Source organism: Callithrix jacchus, chromosome 9, assembly GCF_049354715.1.
Source record: "Callithrix jacchus isolate 240 chromosome 9, calJac240_pri, whole genome shotgun sequence".
Classification (NCBI taxonomy): Eukaryota; Metazoa; Chordata; class Mammalia; order Primates; family Cebidae; genus Callithrix; species Callithrix jacchus.
In genome coordinates this window covers 99,741,123-99,756,740 of record NC_133510.1, presented here as the reverse complement: position 1 = coordinate 99,756,740, position 15,618 = coordinate 99,741,123, and the positions used below count along the sequence as shown (strand labels likewise).

Sequence of the window (15,618 nt, the reverse complement as noted above, 5' to 3'; positions counted from 1 at the left end):
GTTTGAGAGTTTGCCTTTTTTAAATAGCTTCCAACAGTAAGGTGTCAGTGTGCCTCTGGGGCAGACACCTCTGGGATAGAAGCAACACGCAGGTAGTTCTGGCCTGAGACAAAACAAAATGGGGGGCGGCGCAGAAACGTGTCTCTTTATAAGATCATAGAACACACAGGGAAAATAATCGATATTCTAGGGGAAGTAGTTAAAAGTAACAGAGAAAGAAGCTAGTATAGATTTTGAAGTCCACAGCCAGAGGACTAAAAATAAACTACTGAAAATATTTTGGTACCAGGTGAGATTCAGAGTTAGTTGGTGTAAACCATTCCTAGGAATTGTATTTGCCTTTTTATTTATGCTCTTACACATTTTATGGGGGTGGGGGGTGGCTTTTCTGTTTTGTTTTGTTTTGAGACAGTCTCGCTTTGTCACCAGGCTGGAGTGTAGTGGCACAATCGGGCTCACTGCAACCTCTGCCTCCCAGGTTCAAGTGATTCTCATGCCTCATTCTCCCAAGTAGCTGGAATTACAGGTGTATGCCACCACACCCAGCTAATTTTTGTATTTTTAGTAGAGACAGCGTTTCACCATGTTGGCTAGGCTGGTCTTGAACTCCTGACATCAAATGATCCACCCTCCTTGGCCTCCCAAAGTGCTGCGATTACAGGTGTGAGCCACCATGCACAGCCAGCCTTACTTACTGCTAATATATGGAGCAATTAGAAGAAGCCAAACAAGATATGGAGAGCTAATTTAACATAATGTGAGTCTGCAGACAATATAACCAAAAACTATGGATAGATATCATAGAAAGTGTGGGGGTGGGCAACAACAACAAACAAATACATAAATAAATAAAACTCCACCTGTGGTTGTAAAAAAAGAAACTGGTCAAATATCTAAAAGATCATTTCAGTGAAAATTAGCATCTTGAGTATAAGTTTAAATCAATTTTTAATAACTTTATACTATTTTACATGTATTTATCCTCATTATTCTGATCAATTTGAATAGCGAGAATCATAAATATAAAACAGGATTTTAAAACATTTTAAATAACTTAAGTATAGACAGTTCAGGATTTTTCCAGCCTGAATTTGAATGTACTCTTCTCTGAGGTTACCATTTAATCACTTAAAGCCCAGCTTTGCTTGAGTTCACAAGCAGATGGGTGTTAAGAGAGAAAACAGATAAATGCAACGCAACCAACAACAGTGAACATCTTGTTGTTTTGAGCTAAAAAAACCTAAGATCAAAATCTATAGTATTAGTAAGAAATCTTGGTGATGCTTGTTTTAAAATGTATCCATTTCACGCCTGTAATTCCAGCACTTCGGGAGGCTGAGGTGGGTGGATCACGAGGTCAAGAGATCGAGACCATCCTGGTCAACATGGTGAAATACCGTCTCTAACAAAAAACTAGCTGTGCACGGTGGCGCGTGCCTGTAATCCTAGCTCCTCAGGAGGCTGAGGCAGGAGAATTGCTTGAACCCAGGAGGCGGAGGTTGCAGTGAGCCGAGATCACGCCATTGCACTCCAGCCTGGGTAACAAGAGTGAAACTCCGTCTCAAAAAAAAAAAAAGTATCCATTTTTTTTGCCACCGATAAAGTAGTGTTTTTGTAAAAGGTTCTAGTTAACTCAGTATGACTCAATACATCTACTTATGAAGTAAAACAAGACCGTAGCACCGTACCTTCAAAGAAAACTCTAAGAAGAACATAAATGTACGGAATCAAAAAATTACTGAATATTGTGACATCTACCGTACTCCAAAGAGTTTGCTAGTTTCACAGAAAGCATAAAAGTGGGTGAGTGAGAAAGTGCATTGGCTAAAGTGTAAGATAGAGATTAGATCCACTAGACAAGAAGAAAGTGAAAGGCTCCAGGGAGCATTGCACGTAGGTGGGGAGGCAAGAACAAGAGGGCAGAAGAGGGACATCCGCAGGGTGGTCACCCCACATAAAGAAAGATTCAGAGATACTGAACAAGCATTTTACCTTGTGTCTGTGCAAGAAATAATGAAAGCAACTTTCTGCTGTGTCGAATTGATCTGTTATGGTATTTGGATTTTTCCAGTGTCTCTCTAAAACACCTCAAGGTGTCTGTCACATCCACGGGCACGCAGACAAGTGCTTTGGCTCGGCTGTATTCTGAAAGGGAAGAAAAGAGGAACATTAGGGATGAAATGCTTACCAAGCCAAGGTAAGAGCCAGCAAGTTTCTAATTCAGAGCATTTCTTGGTCCCAACCTAAAGCCGCTCAATTCAAAGCCCCCAGATCTGCAGCAGGTGTTTCAACAATCGAATCAATTTTTTTCTTTTGGTATGTTTGAAGGTCCTTTAAAATAAAAAATTTAAAAAAATGCTTGGAAAACTTTTGAGTCTTATGAAATGCAAATAACTTTAGATCTTGCCAATTTTCCCCATGAAGCCTCCTTCTTTTTCTTTTGCTGATCATAAAAAATGAAATAATCTACTCCTTTTCAGCAGCCTCTTCAAAGCAAAGGTGTCTTGGGAACGAGACGAAAGGAAGAAACAAAGAAACCTGGAGATGGGCAATTGCACTCTGAAGGGAAGGAAAAAAAGGTTCCTAATACTGGAGGGTGCAAAGAAAAGGAAGAGGGGGACCCGGGAGTGGATACAGAACTAACTAACCATCCTGAAAAGTCCCCAGAAAGGGGAGATAGTGGGAGAGAACTGCTTCGAGGTCTCTGAACAGTGAGTGAGGGCCTGGGACTTCAGAACTGCTGCATACATCATGAAGCAGACCCAAGAGAGAGGAATCACAGTTTGCAGGAATGAATAACAAAAGAATGTATTTCTTCAACAAGTTGAACAAGTGGAAGCCGCCCTGTAAAATCTAAGGTCTAAATTTATAGCAACTTAACAGGGCAATTGGAAGAGGTCAAAAGGCATGATCTTTGCCCTCAAGAAATTCACTATCTAGCTGAAGGGATGGGACACTCCAACACTGGAGTAATAAAGTCACATATGCAGGGAGTACTTGATCACACGCCAAAATAAGGGAAAGATGGAAGAGAGATCAGTGTAAGCAGGAAAAGGTGAGTAAGGAAGACCTTGTGGAAGAGAAGACAGGCCAGGTGTGCCTTTAAGGATAGGGAAAACTTGATTAGGAAGAAAGAGGCAAGGAGTTTTAGATAGTTAGAATAAGAACAGCAATAGCTAGGCTGGGCGAGGCACTCATGCCTGTAATCCCAGCACTTTGGGAGGCTGAGGTGGGTGGATCACTTGAGGTGAGGAGTTTGAGATCAGCCTGGCCAACACGGCGAAACCCTGTCTCTACTAAAAATAGAAAAATTAGCTAGGTATGATGGCGCATGCCTGTAATCCCAGCAACTCAGGAGGCTGAGGCAGGGGAATCACTTGAACCTGGGAGGTGGAGGTGGCAGTGAACCAAGATCATTTCATTGTACTCCAGCTTGGGCTGGAGTGAGTGAGACTCCATCTCAGAAAAAAAGTAATTAATTAAAAATACAAATAAGAAGGAGTATAGAAGTTAATCACTTCTAAAGGTTAATCTCAGTTGATCCTCACAGCACCTTAAAAATGGTCAGGAGTAGCTATCACTGACACTTTACAAAGGAGGAAAAGTGAAACGGGTAGGAACTTATTTGCAGCCCTTAAGAAGAGTTGAGCGGAAGAACCAGTGTTCAAGCCCAGTGCCTTCCCCAGATGATTTACCAAAGGACAGCAAATCTTGGGTAACAGACACTGACCATTGACCCACATTTGGGCACACAGATGCCTTGGGAATAGGACAGGAATAAGCCTGAAGAAAGGTAATAAGGGAAGAAACCCCGGAAGCAGGGACCCTGATGGAATAAGTAACACAGGATTACTTTCTGTGGCCACAGAGACAACATCTTTCAATATACCGTAATGTCCTGAAATCCTAGAGGCTTCGGTCAAACCAGGGACATGGAGCACTGACAGAAGTCATTGTTCCCCCTACAAATTCAGTCTTAACACAATTCTCTATCACACATTTAAAAGGATCAAATACTTAAGCCAAAGTAGCTCTTGCGAACTCCCTGGAAGCTCTCCTTCTTCTTCCTTATCAGTTTCACTCTGGTGTCTGCTCTGCCCTGTCCCCACCATCTCCCTCCTCAGTGCCCCTCTCTGCTAAGCTGTGCCCAGTCCTGTATGGTCCCCAGGCCGGCAGGCCTCTACTCGACATGCCCCCACCTGTATCTGAAGATTGTAGGATTCTGCTCTGTTTCTTTATTTTTCTTGCAAAAATTCATGAGCTCGGCTTTTGCTTTTCTCCTTAAAGAGTGAGATCAGGCAAAGCAGTAAAGCAAGTATCTTAGTCAGTTGAAACTGCTATGCGAAATTACCATAGACCGGGTGGATTACAAACAACAGAAATTTATTTCTCATCAGGCGCTCTGGCTCATGCCTGTAATCCCAGGACTTAGGGAGGACAAGGCAGGGAGGATCCCTTGAAGCCAGGAGTTCAAGACCAGCCTGCACAACAAAGCAAGACTCTGTCTCTACAAAAAATAAAATAAAAATTAGCTGAGTGCAGGAGCATGTGCCTGTAGTCCTAGCTACTTGGAAGGCTGAAGTGGGAGGATCACCTGAGCCCAGGAGTTCAAGGCCACAGTGAGCTATGATCATGCTACTGCACACCAGCCTGGGTGACAGAGTGAGACCTTGTCTCAAGAAAAAGAAAAGAAATTTACTTCACACAGATTTTTGGTGCTAGAAGTCTGAGATCAGGGGACCAGCATGGTAAGGTTCTGGTGAAGGCCCTCTCCCTGGCTGGCAGATGGTTACCTTCTCATTGGTCCTTTCTCCCATGATAGAAGCAGGCTACAGAGCAACCTGGGGTCACTTTCATGAAGACACCAGGCCAGACGCAGTGACACACACCTGTAATCCCAGCACTTTGGGAGGCCAAGGTGGGTGGATCACCTCAGGTCAGGAGATGAGGTGAAACCCCATCTTTACTGAAAATACAAAAATTAGCTAGGTGTAGTGGCAGGAGCCTGTAGTCCCAGCTACTCAGGAAGCTGAGGCAGGAGAATTGTTTGAACCTCAGAGGTGGAGGTTGCAGTGAGCCGAGGTTGTGCCACTGAACTCCAGCCTGTGCGATGGAGCGAAACTCCATCTTATTAATTAATCAATTAATTAAAATAAAGACATCAATGCCATTCATAAGGGTTCCACCCTCATGACCCAACTCATCCTCCAAAGGCCCCACCTCCTAAGATCATCACATTAGGGGTTAAGGTTTTAACATATGAATTTGGCAGGGCTTTTGTGGGGGGAACCACAAATATTCAGCCCACAACAGTGAGCAAATGAAAGGAGGAAAACTGGAAGCCCCCACATAAAATATATGGGATAGCTACTTTCTCTAGGCCATAGTTTTAAGCATTTGTTAAAACTGGGATGATAACTGCCTGCTCGCTGGGTTCACAAGGACTCCAGGTTTCTTCCCTCATTAAATTTCTCAGGCTTCTTCCTGTCCTATTTATTCCCAGAGCATCTCTCTCACCAAAATCGGGTTGACGATTTTAACCTGTGTGAGGAGGTGCAGCGTGTCTAGTGCAGAGCTTGTCATGGAGTAAGCATTCAGCAGATGAAGGCTCACATCATGACTGCTAGTCATGTATTTTTAAAATATAAATTGAGCACTCACAAGTACTAGGCACTGTGCCAGGCACCGAAGAAGACACACGTCAAAAAAACAGACACAGTCTCTGCTCTCACCAAGCTTACATTCTACAATAAAATCTGAAACTATTTATAATAAGAACAGTGAATAAAATCACCCCACTACATTTTTATCTGGCTGATAAATAATTCCTTTGTGTTCTTCCTAAACTCTATTTTACTTTCTTTTTCTCCCCTTTCTTCAAGCCCTGCATATCTTTTTCCTGGTTGTCTAATTTGGGTTCCGCTGCTGGTGACGTGGCTGTCTGCATGAGATAAATGATGAAAAGCAATGAGGAGGTAGCTTATCTTGACAGCTCTGCCTCAAGGGGGTTCCTCTCTGAAAACTTCCATGGATAATTTAAGAAGCTATTCCAAAGGCACTAATAGCCTCAACAGTTTGAAACCAATAAGAAAGAAAAGGAGAAGGAGCAAAAAAGATGAATGAAGAACATTGTGTCTTTCATTGCACCAAAGTAGAAATGAAAGCTAAAATGCCAATGACTCCTGAGAGATGGGTCCACCAAGGAAGGATCCCAGCAAGGATCTGAAATGTGAGCTGCTTCCTACACACGTGGCCACATCAATCCAAATGCCCAAGGGCACTAATAGGACACACCTGCCAAAGGGTTGAAAATTCCAACACACCTGAGGACTGAATAACTCTGCCAGACAACTTAAACACTAGTAAGGTCAAAACTCAGAGAGAGATCCCAGGCAGAATGCAAAAACAGCTTCAGTAAAAGGCATATCCATAGAGTTATCTCCCCTATGGAGCTTAACAAGCAGGCAAGTTACTCACCCATACAAGAATATCTATAAAATGAAGTATTCTCACTTCTCCAAATCCTACAGAGACTATACGAAATCACACATGCATTATTAAATAGTTGAAGGGAGAATAGGATGCTGTTAAATAATGAGTACACCAAATGTTCCTAGGCAGTGGAGCATTGCAACATCTATTCTGAAGAATTAAATGTATCGAGCATCACCACTAAATGCTATTATGCATTTATAAGAAATCTATGATGGTCTAAAGCAGCAATCTGATGTGAAAACCATCATGAGTTCTCTGTCTTTTAAAAGAATTGCAAACATATCAGGGTGACAACATACATTAGACCCAACATGCTATAAATATGTTGATGGTCCAAGTTCAGTACACTGAAAAAATTCAGCATTCTACAACTTTGCCAAACAAACCCAAGAGCATAGACCAAAAAAAATTTTTAAACGTTCCCAATAACAGAGGTCCTAAAAGGTTGGATGCCAGGTTTTTAATGATAACAATTCCATGTAAAACCTATAATTAGTTATACAGGATCATCTAAAAATTACCACACTATCACAGTAAGTCAGAATAATGTGTCTGTCTTCAACGACCACTGAAATATAGCAGAATTCTTCTTGAATGCTGTAAGTTTAGAGGCAATTCCATTCTGAAAGGGAGCAACGGAGAACAGGCCTGGCAGCACAGTGGAGCACTCATGGGTTGAGCAATTAAAGCAGGGTTTGAATCTCAGGCCCACTACTTACTAGTAACATTTAATTTTCTCATCTGCAATATGAGCATAATAATATCTACCTCCTTTGACTGTAAAAATTAAAGAAGCTAAATATAGTTCCAGCTCAATAAATTATTACTGCCATTACAGTATTTTGAAAATTTTATCTATTCAAATATTCCCGTTTAATCCTTGCTCAAACTGTCTGTGCTTCCACCACCACGGAGAGTCAACCCAAAGGATTACTGTAGCCTGACTGCACCTCCTTTCCCTCCTGTCCCACCACCACCCTCTTCCCCTTTCCAAATGTAACTTTAACAGGAGGCAAGCCAAGTGCTTTTCTGATATGTTGCATCTATCATCAGTAAACATCTACAGGTGCACAGGTCTAGAATTTTAGTAAATGTTTTTCTTATCCCTTTGATGCTAGTCATCATTTTGATACAACCATTTTTGACATATTTTCTTATATTGTAGCAACTCTTTTTAAGATGGAAGGAATACCACAAATCACATTTCGAGTTATGGATCCCAAAGTAGGGGAACTCCCCAGGTTTCACAGACAAGATCAAGAAAAGAACATACCCAGGAAGATTTACACCCTGAATAAAACTCGTCACACATGATGGACCATAAGAAGGTGGTCTTCCCATTGTTTCTGACCATGAGGGGTAATCTGATTTATCATTGGCAGTAACACCTACAAATTCATGGTCACCAACCTCACTCAGTTGGACTCTCTAAATTACTCTACGGCTCTTATCCCTTCCCTTCTCCGATGCCCTTAGTGGCCAGCCCACTCTTTCACTCCTGAAATCTCCAACCCAATCAACATCAGCTATGCTCTCAGCCCCTTACTTCATTGAGAAAAATCTCCAGTACTCAATGAGAATGCTTTCCATCTCTACCATTACCAGCTACACACTTCCCTCCTTGGGTTTATTCTCTACTTTCTTTCTGCCTTAGCAGAGAAGATGTCTCACCCTCCTGTCTAAGCATCATCTCTGTATCCCACTCTCTCTCTGCCTTTTGCCTCCTCAAGGTACTTGCTCTATTGAATATTTTTCTCTCCTATCAATAAGCTCTCCCTCTTTACTGGCTTTTTCGATTTAATATGTAAATATGCTTTTTTTCTTCTATTTAAAAGACATACAAACAAAACAAAGGCCCCCCCCAACCACCGCCCCCACCCCGCCCTGCCCCCCCGCTCTACATTTCCTGCTGGGTCCTGCTGGTGCTAAGTTTCCTGAAAAGCAATTCTCTGTTCCATGACTTACTTTCTTTTTCTCCTTCCTTCCTTCCTTCCTTCCTTCCTTGCCTCCCTCCCTCCCTCTGTCCGTCTGTCCGTCCGTCTGTCTGTCTGTCTGTCAAGACAGAGTTTCACTCTTGTTGCCCAGGCTGGAGTGCAATGGCATGATCTTAGCTCACTGTGACCTCCTCCTGGGTTCAGGCAATTCCCCTGCCTCAGCTTCCCAAGTAGGTGCTAAGCTTCCTGAAAAGCAATTCTCTGTTCTATGACTTACTTTCTTTTTCTTTCTGTCTCTCTCTCCTTCTTTCTCTTTCTTTCCTCCTTTTCTCCTTTCTCTTTCCTCCCCTCCCCTCCCTTCTCCTCCCCTCTCCTCTCTTCTCCTTTCCTTTCTAGACAGAGTTTCACTCTTGTTGCCCAGGCTGGAGTGCAATGGCATGATCTTGGCTCACTGCAACCTCCACCTCCTGGGTTCAGCCAATTCTCCTGCCTCAGCTTCCCGAATAGCTGGGATTATAGGCGCATGCCACCACGCCCAGCTAATTTTTGTATTTTTAGTAGAGATGAGGTTTCACCATGTTGGCCAGGCTGGTCTCAAACTCCTGACCTCAGGTGATCCACCTGCTTCAGCCTCCCAAAGTGCTGGGATTACAGATCCCAGCCACTGCGTCCAGCCAGATTATGAGCTTCTTGAAGACTTTCTGCAGATACAGCTTACCACTGCTGCAACCACCATTCAAAATACTCCCTACTCATCATTTCTAAGGTCACAAAGTCATGCATTCAGCAAAGAGATAATAAATTCCTACTATGTATCAGACACGGATGAAGACATGCGGGTTATATCTGTGAACAAAACAATAACCCCTGCCCTCATAAAGCTTATATCAGGAGGAACAGATTAGTTATCAATAAATATTTTTAAAAACCCTAAATTATACCATATGATAGATGGTGAGAAGTGCTTCAGAAAAAAAGAAAATATGGCAGAGTAAAGGCAATTGGGAGGAAGCAGGCAGGGTGCAGTTTCAAACTGAACACTCAGGACGGGTGTAGTGGTTCACGCCTGTAATCCCAGCACTTTGGGACACCCAGGCAGGTAGATTGCTTGAAGTGAGGAGTTCAAGAGCATCCTGGCCAACATGGCGAATCCCCGTCACTACTAAAATACAAAAAATTAGCTGGGTGTGGTGGCACGTGCCTGTAATCCTAGCTACTTAGGAGGATGAGGCAGGAAAATCGCTTGGACCTGGGAGGCGAAGGTTTCAGTGGGCCGGGATTGCACCTCTACACTCCAGCCTGGGCGACAAAGCAAGACTTCATCTCAAAAAACAAGCAAACAAATAAATAAATAAAAACTGATTTATTTTCAGCAGGCTTACCTGCTCAGGTTAAGCCTCCTTGAAAAGATGAGAGGTACATAACAATTTAAGGAGATGATGGACTCATTAGTCAGACATCTAAATTAAGAAAAAGCATTTCAGGAAGAGAAAACAGCTAGAACAAGGCCCTATGTTGGCGATATCATAGCAAAAAGGCCAGTGACAGTGACCACCTATACTGCCAAACACAACAGTCCGTCTTCATCTTATGTGATTTCTCTCTCTCTCTCTCTCTCTGATAGTTGACTGTTTCCTTTTCCTTAAAACTCTCTCTTGCCTTGGCCTTGTTTATACCACTCTTACCTGTTATATTTCCCAGCTCTTAGGCCTCGTCCCAATCTCTTTCAAATCCTGCTCTTCCTCTTTTGTTCCCATGACAGTCATTAGGACCTTCACCCATTCTGTACCTCTTTTTTTTTTTTGAGACGGAGTTTCGCTTTGTTACCCAGGCTAGAGTGCAATGGCGCCATCTCGGCTCACCGCAACCTCCACCTCCCGGGTTCAGGCAATTCTCCTGCCTCAGCCTCCTGAGGAGCTGGGATTACAGGCGTGTGCCACCATGCCCAGCTAATTTTTTCATATTTTTAGTAGAGATGGGGTTTCACCATGTTGACCAGGATGGTCTCGATCTCTTGACCTCGTGATCCACCCGCCTCAGCCTCCCAAAGTGCTGGGATTACAGGTGTGAGCCACCATGCCCAGTCCATTCTGTACCTCTTTATCTTAAGTACAGCATAGGAACATACTTGTCTACTCCTTCCAAAGTTAGGTGTGGCCATGTGACTATGGCCAGGGAAATGTCAACAGACATGACCTGTGTCACTTTCAAGTCACAGCTTTAAGAGCTAGAGCAAAATTTACAACACCTTTTTCCTGACTGAAAAATTGAGACAATAACAAACCTACCTCATTAGGTGACTGTAAGCTAATATTCACAAAGCATTCTTAAGAGTCCCTAATGTGCAATGCATAATTATAATTCTTTTATTGGGGTTGTTATAATAATTAAATATGATAATCCATGTAAAGCCCTTAGCATAAAGCATACAGTATATATACATATGGTCTGGCAAAGGCTGTGCCCATAACCCACACCTCTGCAGGGGTTTACCACATGTCTCTCGGTATACACTCCTAAAAGGTCACATTAAAATTCTGTTCTCTGACTTGGAAACAACCATGGAAGTTTGCACCAATATGAGGATTCCATCATGATGAGCAGCCCAGGATTCAACCTCACTGAACACAAAAGCATGCACAGGAAACAGATTTTCCCTTGTGTTAAGGCAATGATACTTGGGGTTGCTTGTTACTGCTGTATAACTATAGCCTATTTTGACTGACACAGCTTCCTAAACATTGCTGCTATCCAGGAGGTCATCCTCAGGTTTTTGCTCTATATAACTTTCCCTGGGTGACCTCATCCAAACCCCTGACTTCAACCACCACCTACCTATATATTGATGACTAAAATACAGATCTCCAACCTGGCTCTCTCCTGAGTGCCCCATTTGTATATCCAACCATACACTGCATGGCTGTACTCATTGTCATCCAAGTTTGATGAACTACATCCGAGCAAGTCATTCCAAAGTGACCTTTTCCTCTAACCTGCCCCGTCTTCGGTTTTCCTGTCTGGGTGAAGACATCATCATCCATCTGGCTACCCAAGCCAAAAACCAAGGCGACTTGAACTCCTGCCTCCCTCACCTATACCCCATCTCCAGCCAGTGCAGACCAGAGTCCTGTGGACATCCTCTGTCTCTCCTCCACGTCTGTCCCTTCCTCTGTTCTCAACACCCAAGTCCAGGCTTTCGTCACCTGTACTTTAAGACACAAGTCAGCAGTGGCCACTCTTCTACTTCCATTTGGTCTCTTTTCAATCTATTTCCCACACAGCTGCAAAGGTTTTCAAAAACAAGCAAATATATCACTTCTTGGCCTTTGGGCTAAGATCAAGTGAAAAGAATGCCAATATGATCATTTCACTTTCTTTCTTTAAATCCTTTTCACCAGCTCCACTCAGTTCTCCAGATAAAACTAGATCTCTATCCTGCCCTCTAAGACAGTTTATTATCTAATTCCTGCCAACCTTTCTAACCTCAGCTTTTGCCTTTTCCTTTGAAGTTAGCCTCACTGGATTTCTTGCCGTCTCACAAATGTAGATGCTTGCTGTTAACTATTATTGATTCCTAAACATTGGTGCTATCCAGGAGGCCATCCTCAGGTTTATGCTCTACATAACCTGAGGATATAATTTACCACTAGTAGTAATAACATTAAGTATCTTATCACTCTATACTATAATCTCTGGGTTTTCAATTCATCTCCTTTAATGAACCATAAACTCCCAGGAAACAAATCTTTAGTCTCATTCATCTTTATATTCTCAGAACCTAGTACAGCACTTCACATTTAGTAGATACTCAGTAAATGTTTGCTGAATGACTAAATGACTAGCTGACTGCCTCCAAAAATAAATGAATGAATGCTTACACTTATACACATACACACACATAAAATGAATAGATAAATAAGTGAAAGAATTCTAACACTTCAAAGGGAAGACTTACATGGCTTTTTGATACCAGAAACAGAGACACATGAAAAGTGCAATTTAGAGAAGACATTATTTCCATTTTCATCTCATTCTATTGCATCATTCCTACAAGTTGCATGGCCGAAAACATTCCAAAAGGGCTTGATATAGTTTGGCTATCTCCCTACCCAAATCTCATCTGGAATTTTAGCTCCCATAATCCCCATGTATCATAGGAGTGACCCAGTGGAAGGTAATTGAATCATGGGAGCAGGTCTTTCCCCTGCTGTTCTTGTAATAGCAAATAAGTCTCATGAGATCTGATGGTTTTATAAATGGGAGTTCCCCTGCACGTGTTCTCTTGCCTGTGGCCATATAAGATGTGCCTCTGCTCCTCTTTTGCCTTCCACTATGATTGTGAGGCCTCCCCAGTCATGCGAAACTGAGTTGACTAAACCTCTTTTTCTTTATAAATTACCCAGTCTCTGATATGTCTTTATTAGCAGCGTGAGAATAGACTAATACAGTAAATTGGTACCAGGTAGTGTGAAAGCAACTATGGAACTGGGTAACAGGCAGAGGTTGCAACACTTTGGAGGGCTCAGAAGACATGAAAATGTGGGAAAATTTGGAAATTCCTAGACACTTAGAGGGCTCAGAAGAAATGAAGATGTGGGAAAGTTTGGAACTTCCTAGAGACTTGTTGAATGGCTTTGTCCAAAATGCTGCTGATAGTGACGTGGACAACAAAGTCCAGGCTGAAGTGGTCTCAGGTGCAGATGAGGAACTTGTTGGAAACTGGAGTAAAGGTCACTCTTGCTATGCAAAGAGACTAGCAGCATTTTGCCCCTGCCCTAGAGATCTGTGGAATTTTGAAGGTAAGAGAGATGATTTAGGGTATCAGGCAGAAGAAATTTCTAAGCAGCAAAGCATTCAAGAGGTAACAGAGCACAAAAAATGGGAAAATTTGCAGCCTGACAATGCAGTACAAAAGAAAAAAACCATTTTCTGAGGAGAAATTCAAGCAGACTGCAGAAATCTGCATAAGTAACAAGAAGCTAAATGTTAATCACCAAGACAATGGTGAAAATGTCTCCACATCATGTCAGAGAGCTTTGCAGCAGCCCCTCCCATCACAGGCCCCCAGAGGCCTATGAGGGAAAAATGATTTCCTGGGCCAGGTCAAGGGCCCACTGCTATGTGCAGAGCAGGGACTTGATGCCCTGCATCCCAGCCTCTCTAGCCACAGCTAAAAGGGGTTAAGGCACAGCTCAGACCATGGCTTCAGAGGATGCAAGCCCCAAGCTTTGGCAGTTTCCACATGGTGTTGAGTCTGCAGGTGCACAGACGTCAAAAATAGAGATTTGGGAAGCTCCACCTAGATTTCAGAGGATGTACAGAAACACCTAAATATCTAGGCAAAAGTTTGCCGTAGGGGTGGGACCCTCATGGAGAACCTCTGCTAGAGCAGTCAGAAGGGAAATGTGGGGTTGGAGCCCTCACACGGAGTCCCCACTGGGGCGCTGCGTAGTGGAGCTGTAAGTAGAATGCCACTATCTTCCAGACCTCAAAATGATAGATCTACTGACAGCTTGCACTGTGCACCCAGAAAAGTCACAGAAACTCAATGCCAGCTTGTGAAAGCAGGGTTTGCATACCCTGCAAACCCACAAAGCTATGGGAGCCCACCTCTTGGCATCAGCATGACCTGGACGTAAGGCATGGAGTCAAAGGCGATCATTTTGGAACTTTAAGGTTTAATGACTGCCCTATTGGATTTTAGATTTGCTTATTTTGGCTAATTTCTCCCATTTGGAATGGGTGTATTTATCCAGAGCTTGTACCCTCATTGTATCTAGGAAGTAACTAACTTGCTTTTGATTTTAGAGGCTCATAGGCTGAAGGGACTTGCCTTGTCTCAGATGAGACTTTGGGCTGTGGACTTCTGAGTTAAGGCTGAAATGATAAGACTTTGGGAGACTGTTGGGAAGGCATGATTGGTTTTGAAATGTGAGGACATAGATTTGGGAGAGGACTGGGGCTATGTCGCCACCCAAATCTCATCTTGAATTGTAGCTTCCATAATCCCCACATGTTGTGGGAGGGAGCCAGTGGGAGGTAACTGAATCATGGGGGTGAGTTTTCCTATGCTGTTCTTGTGATAGTAAATAAGTCAGGCGAGATCTGATGTTTTCATAAAGGACAGCTCCACTGCACATGCTCTCCAGCCTGCCACTAGGTAAGATGTGACTTTGCTCCTCCTTTGCCTTCTGTCGTGATTGTGAGGCCTCCCCAGCCATCTGGAACTGTGAGTTCATTAAACCTCTTTTTCTTCATAAATTATCCAGTCTCAGGTACATCTTTATAAGCAGCATGAAAACAGACTAATCCAGGGCTTATCAGCTAAAAGCAAAGAAGTCATGACATTCCCAAATCTTCTCCTGTGCTCTAGTTAAAAGATCCACAACTTAAACATAGCAAAACCAATAGAATAATCTATATTAATTAGGGAAATCAGAGTTGTTATGGGAGTCGAAACAGAATAAATAAAATAGCGAAAGGCCAAATAGCAAAAGCATTCATAAGTAAGATAAAAACAAGAAAAAAAATGTGCAAAACAACCTTTTTCCATCTTTCTTTTTTCTCAATCGATTTATTTCCCTTTTCCTTTTATTTCTCTTATCTAACTTATAGATTAAACTTTATAAAAATGCAGTTTACAAAAAGAATAAAATATTTAGGAATACAGCTAAATAGGGAGATAAAAGATCTCTACAAGAACTATAAACCACTGCTCAAAGAAATCAGAGATGGCACAAACAAATGGAAAAACATTCCATCCAATGGAGAGGAAGAATCAATATCATTAAAACAGTCATACTGCTTAAAGAAATTTATAGATTCACTGCTATTCCTATTAAAGTACCATGAGATTCTTCACAGAACAAGGAAAAACTATTTTAAAATTCATATAGAACCAAAAAAAGAGCCTGAATAGCCAAGGCAATCCTAAGCAATAAGAACAAAGCTGGAGACATCACACTACCTGATTTCAAACTAAACTACAGGGCTACAGTAATCAAAACAGCATGGTGCTGATACAAAAGAGACACATAGACCAGTAGAACAAAATAGAGAGCTGAGAAATAAAACCACACATCTACACTATCTAATCTTCAACAACTTGACAAAACAAGCAATAGCAAAAAATTCCCTATTAAATAAATGGTGTTGGGATAACTGGCTAGCCACATGCAAAAGATTGAAA

General features: G+C 42.4%; 1 protein-coding gene across 8 annotated transcripts in view; it reads right to left on the bottom strand.

Moving 5' to 3' along the window:
- CFAP54 (cilia and flagella associated protein 54) overlaps positions 1–15,618 on the bottom strand; it is a 363,952-nt gene that overhangs the window by 198,550 nt on the left and 149,784 nt on the right. For all 8 annotated transcript variants that reach the window (XR_013522378.1, XR_004728978.3, XR_013522376.1 and 5 more), the window contains one exon: positions 1,993–2,145. Coding sequence is in view for 2 of the 8 variants with exons in the window: in XM_017976307.4 (XP_017831796.4) it covers positions 1,993–2,145 (153 nt within the window). In the remaining 6 variants the exon portion in view is untranslated. The remainder of the gene's footprint in view (positions 1–1,992; positions 2,146–15,618) is intronic.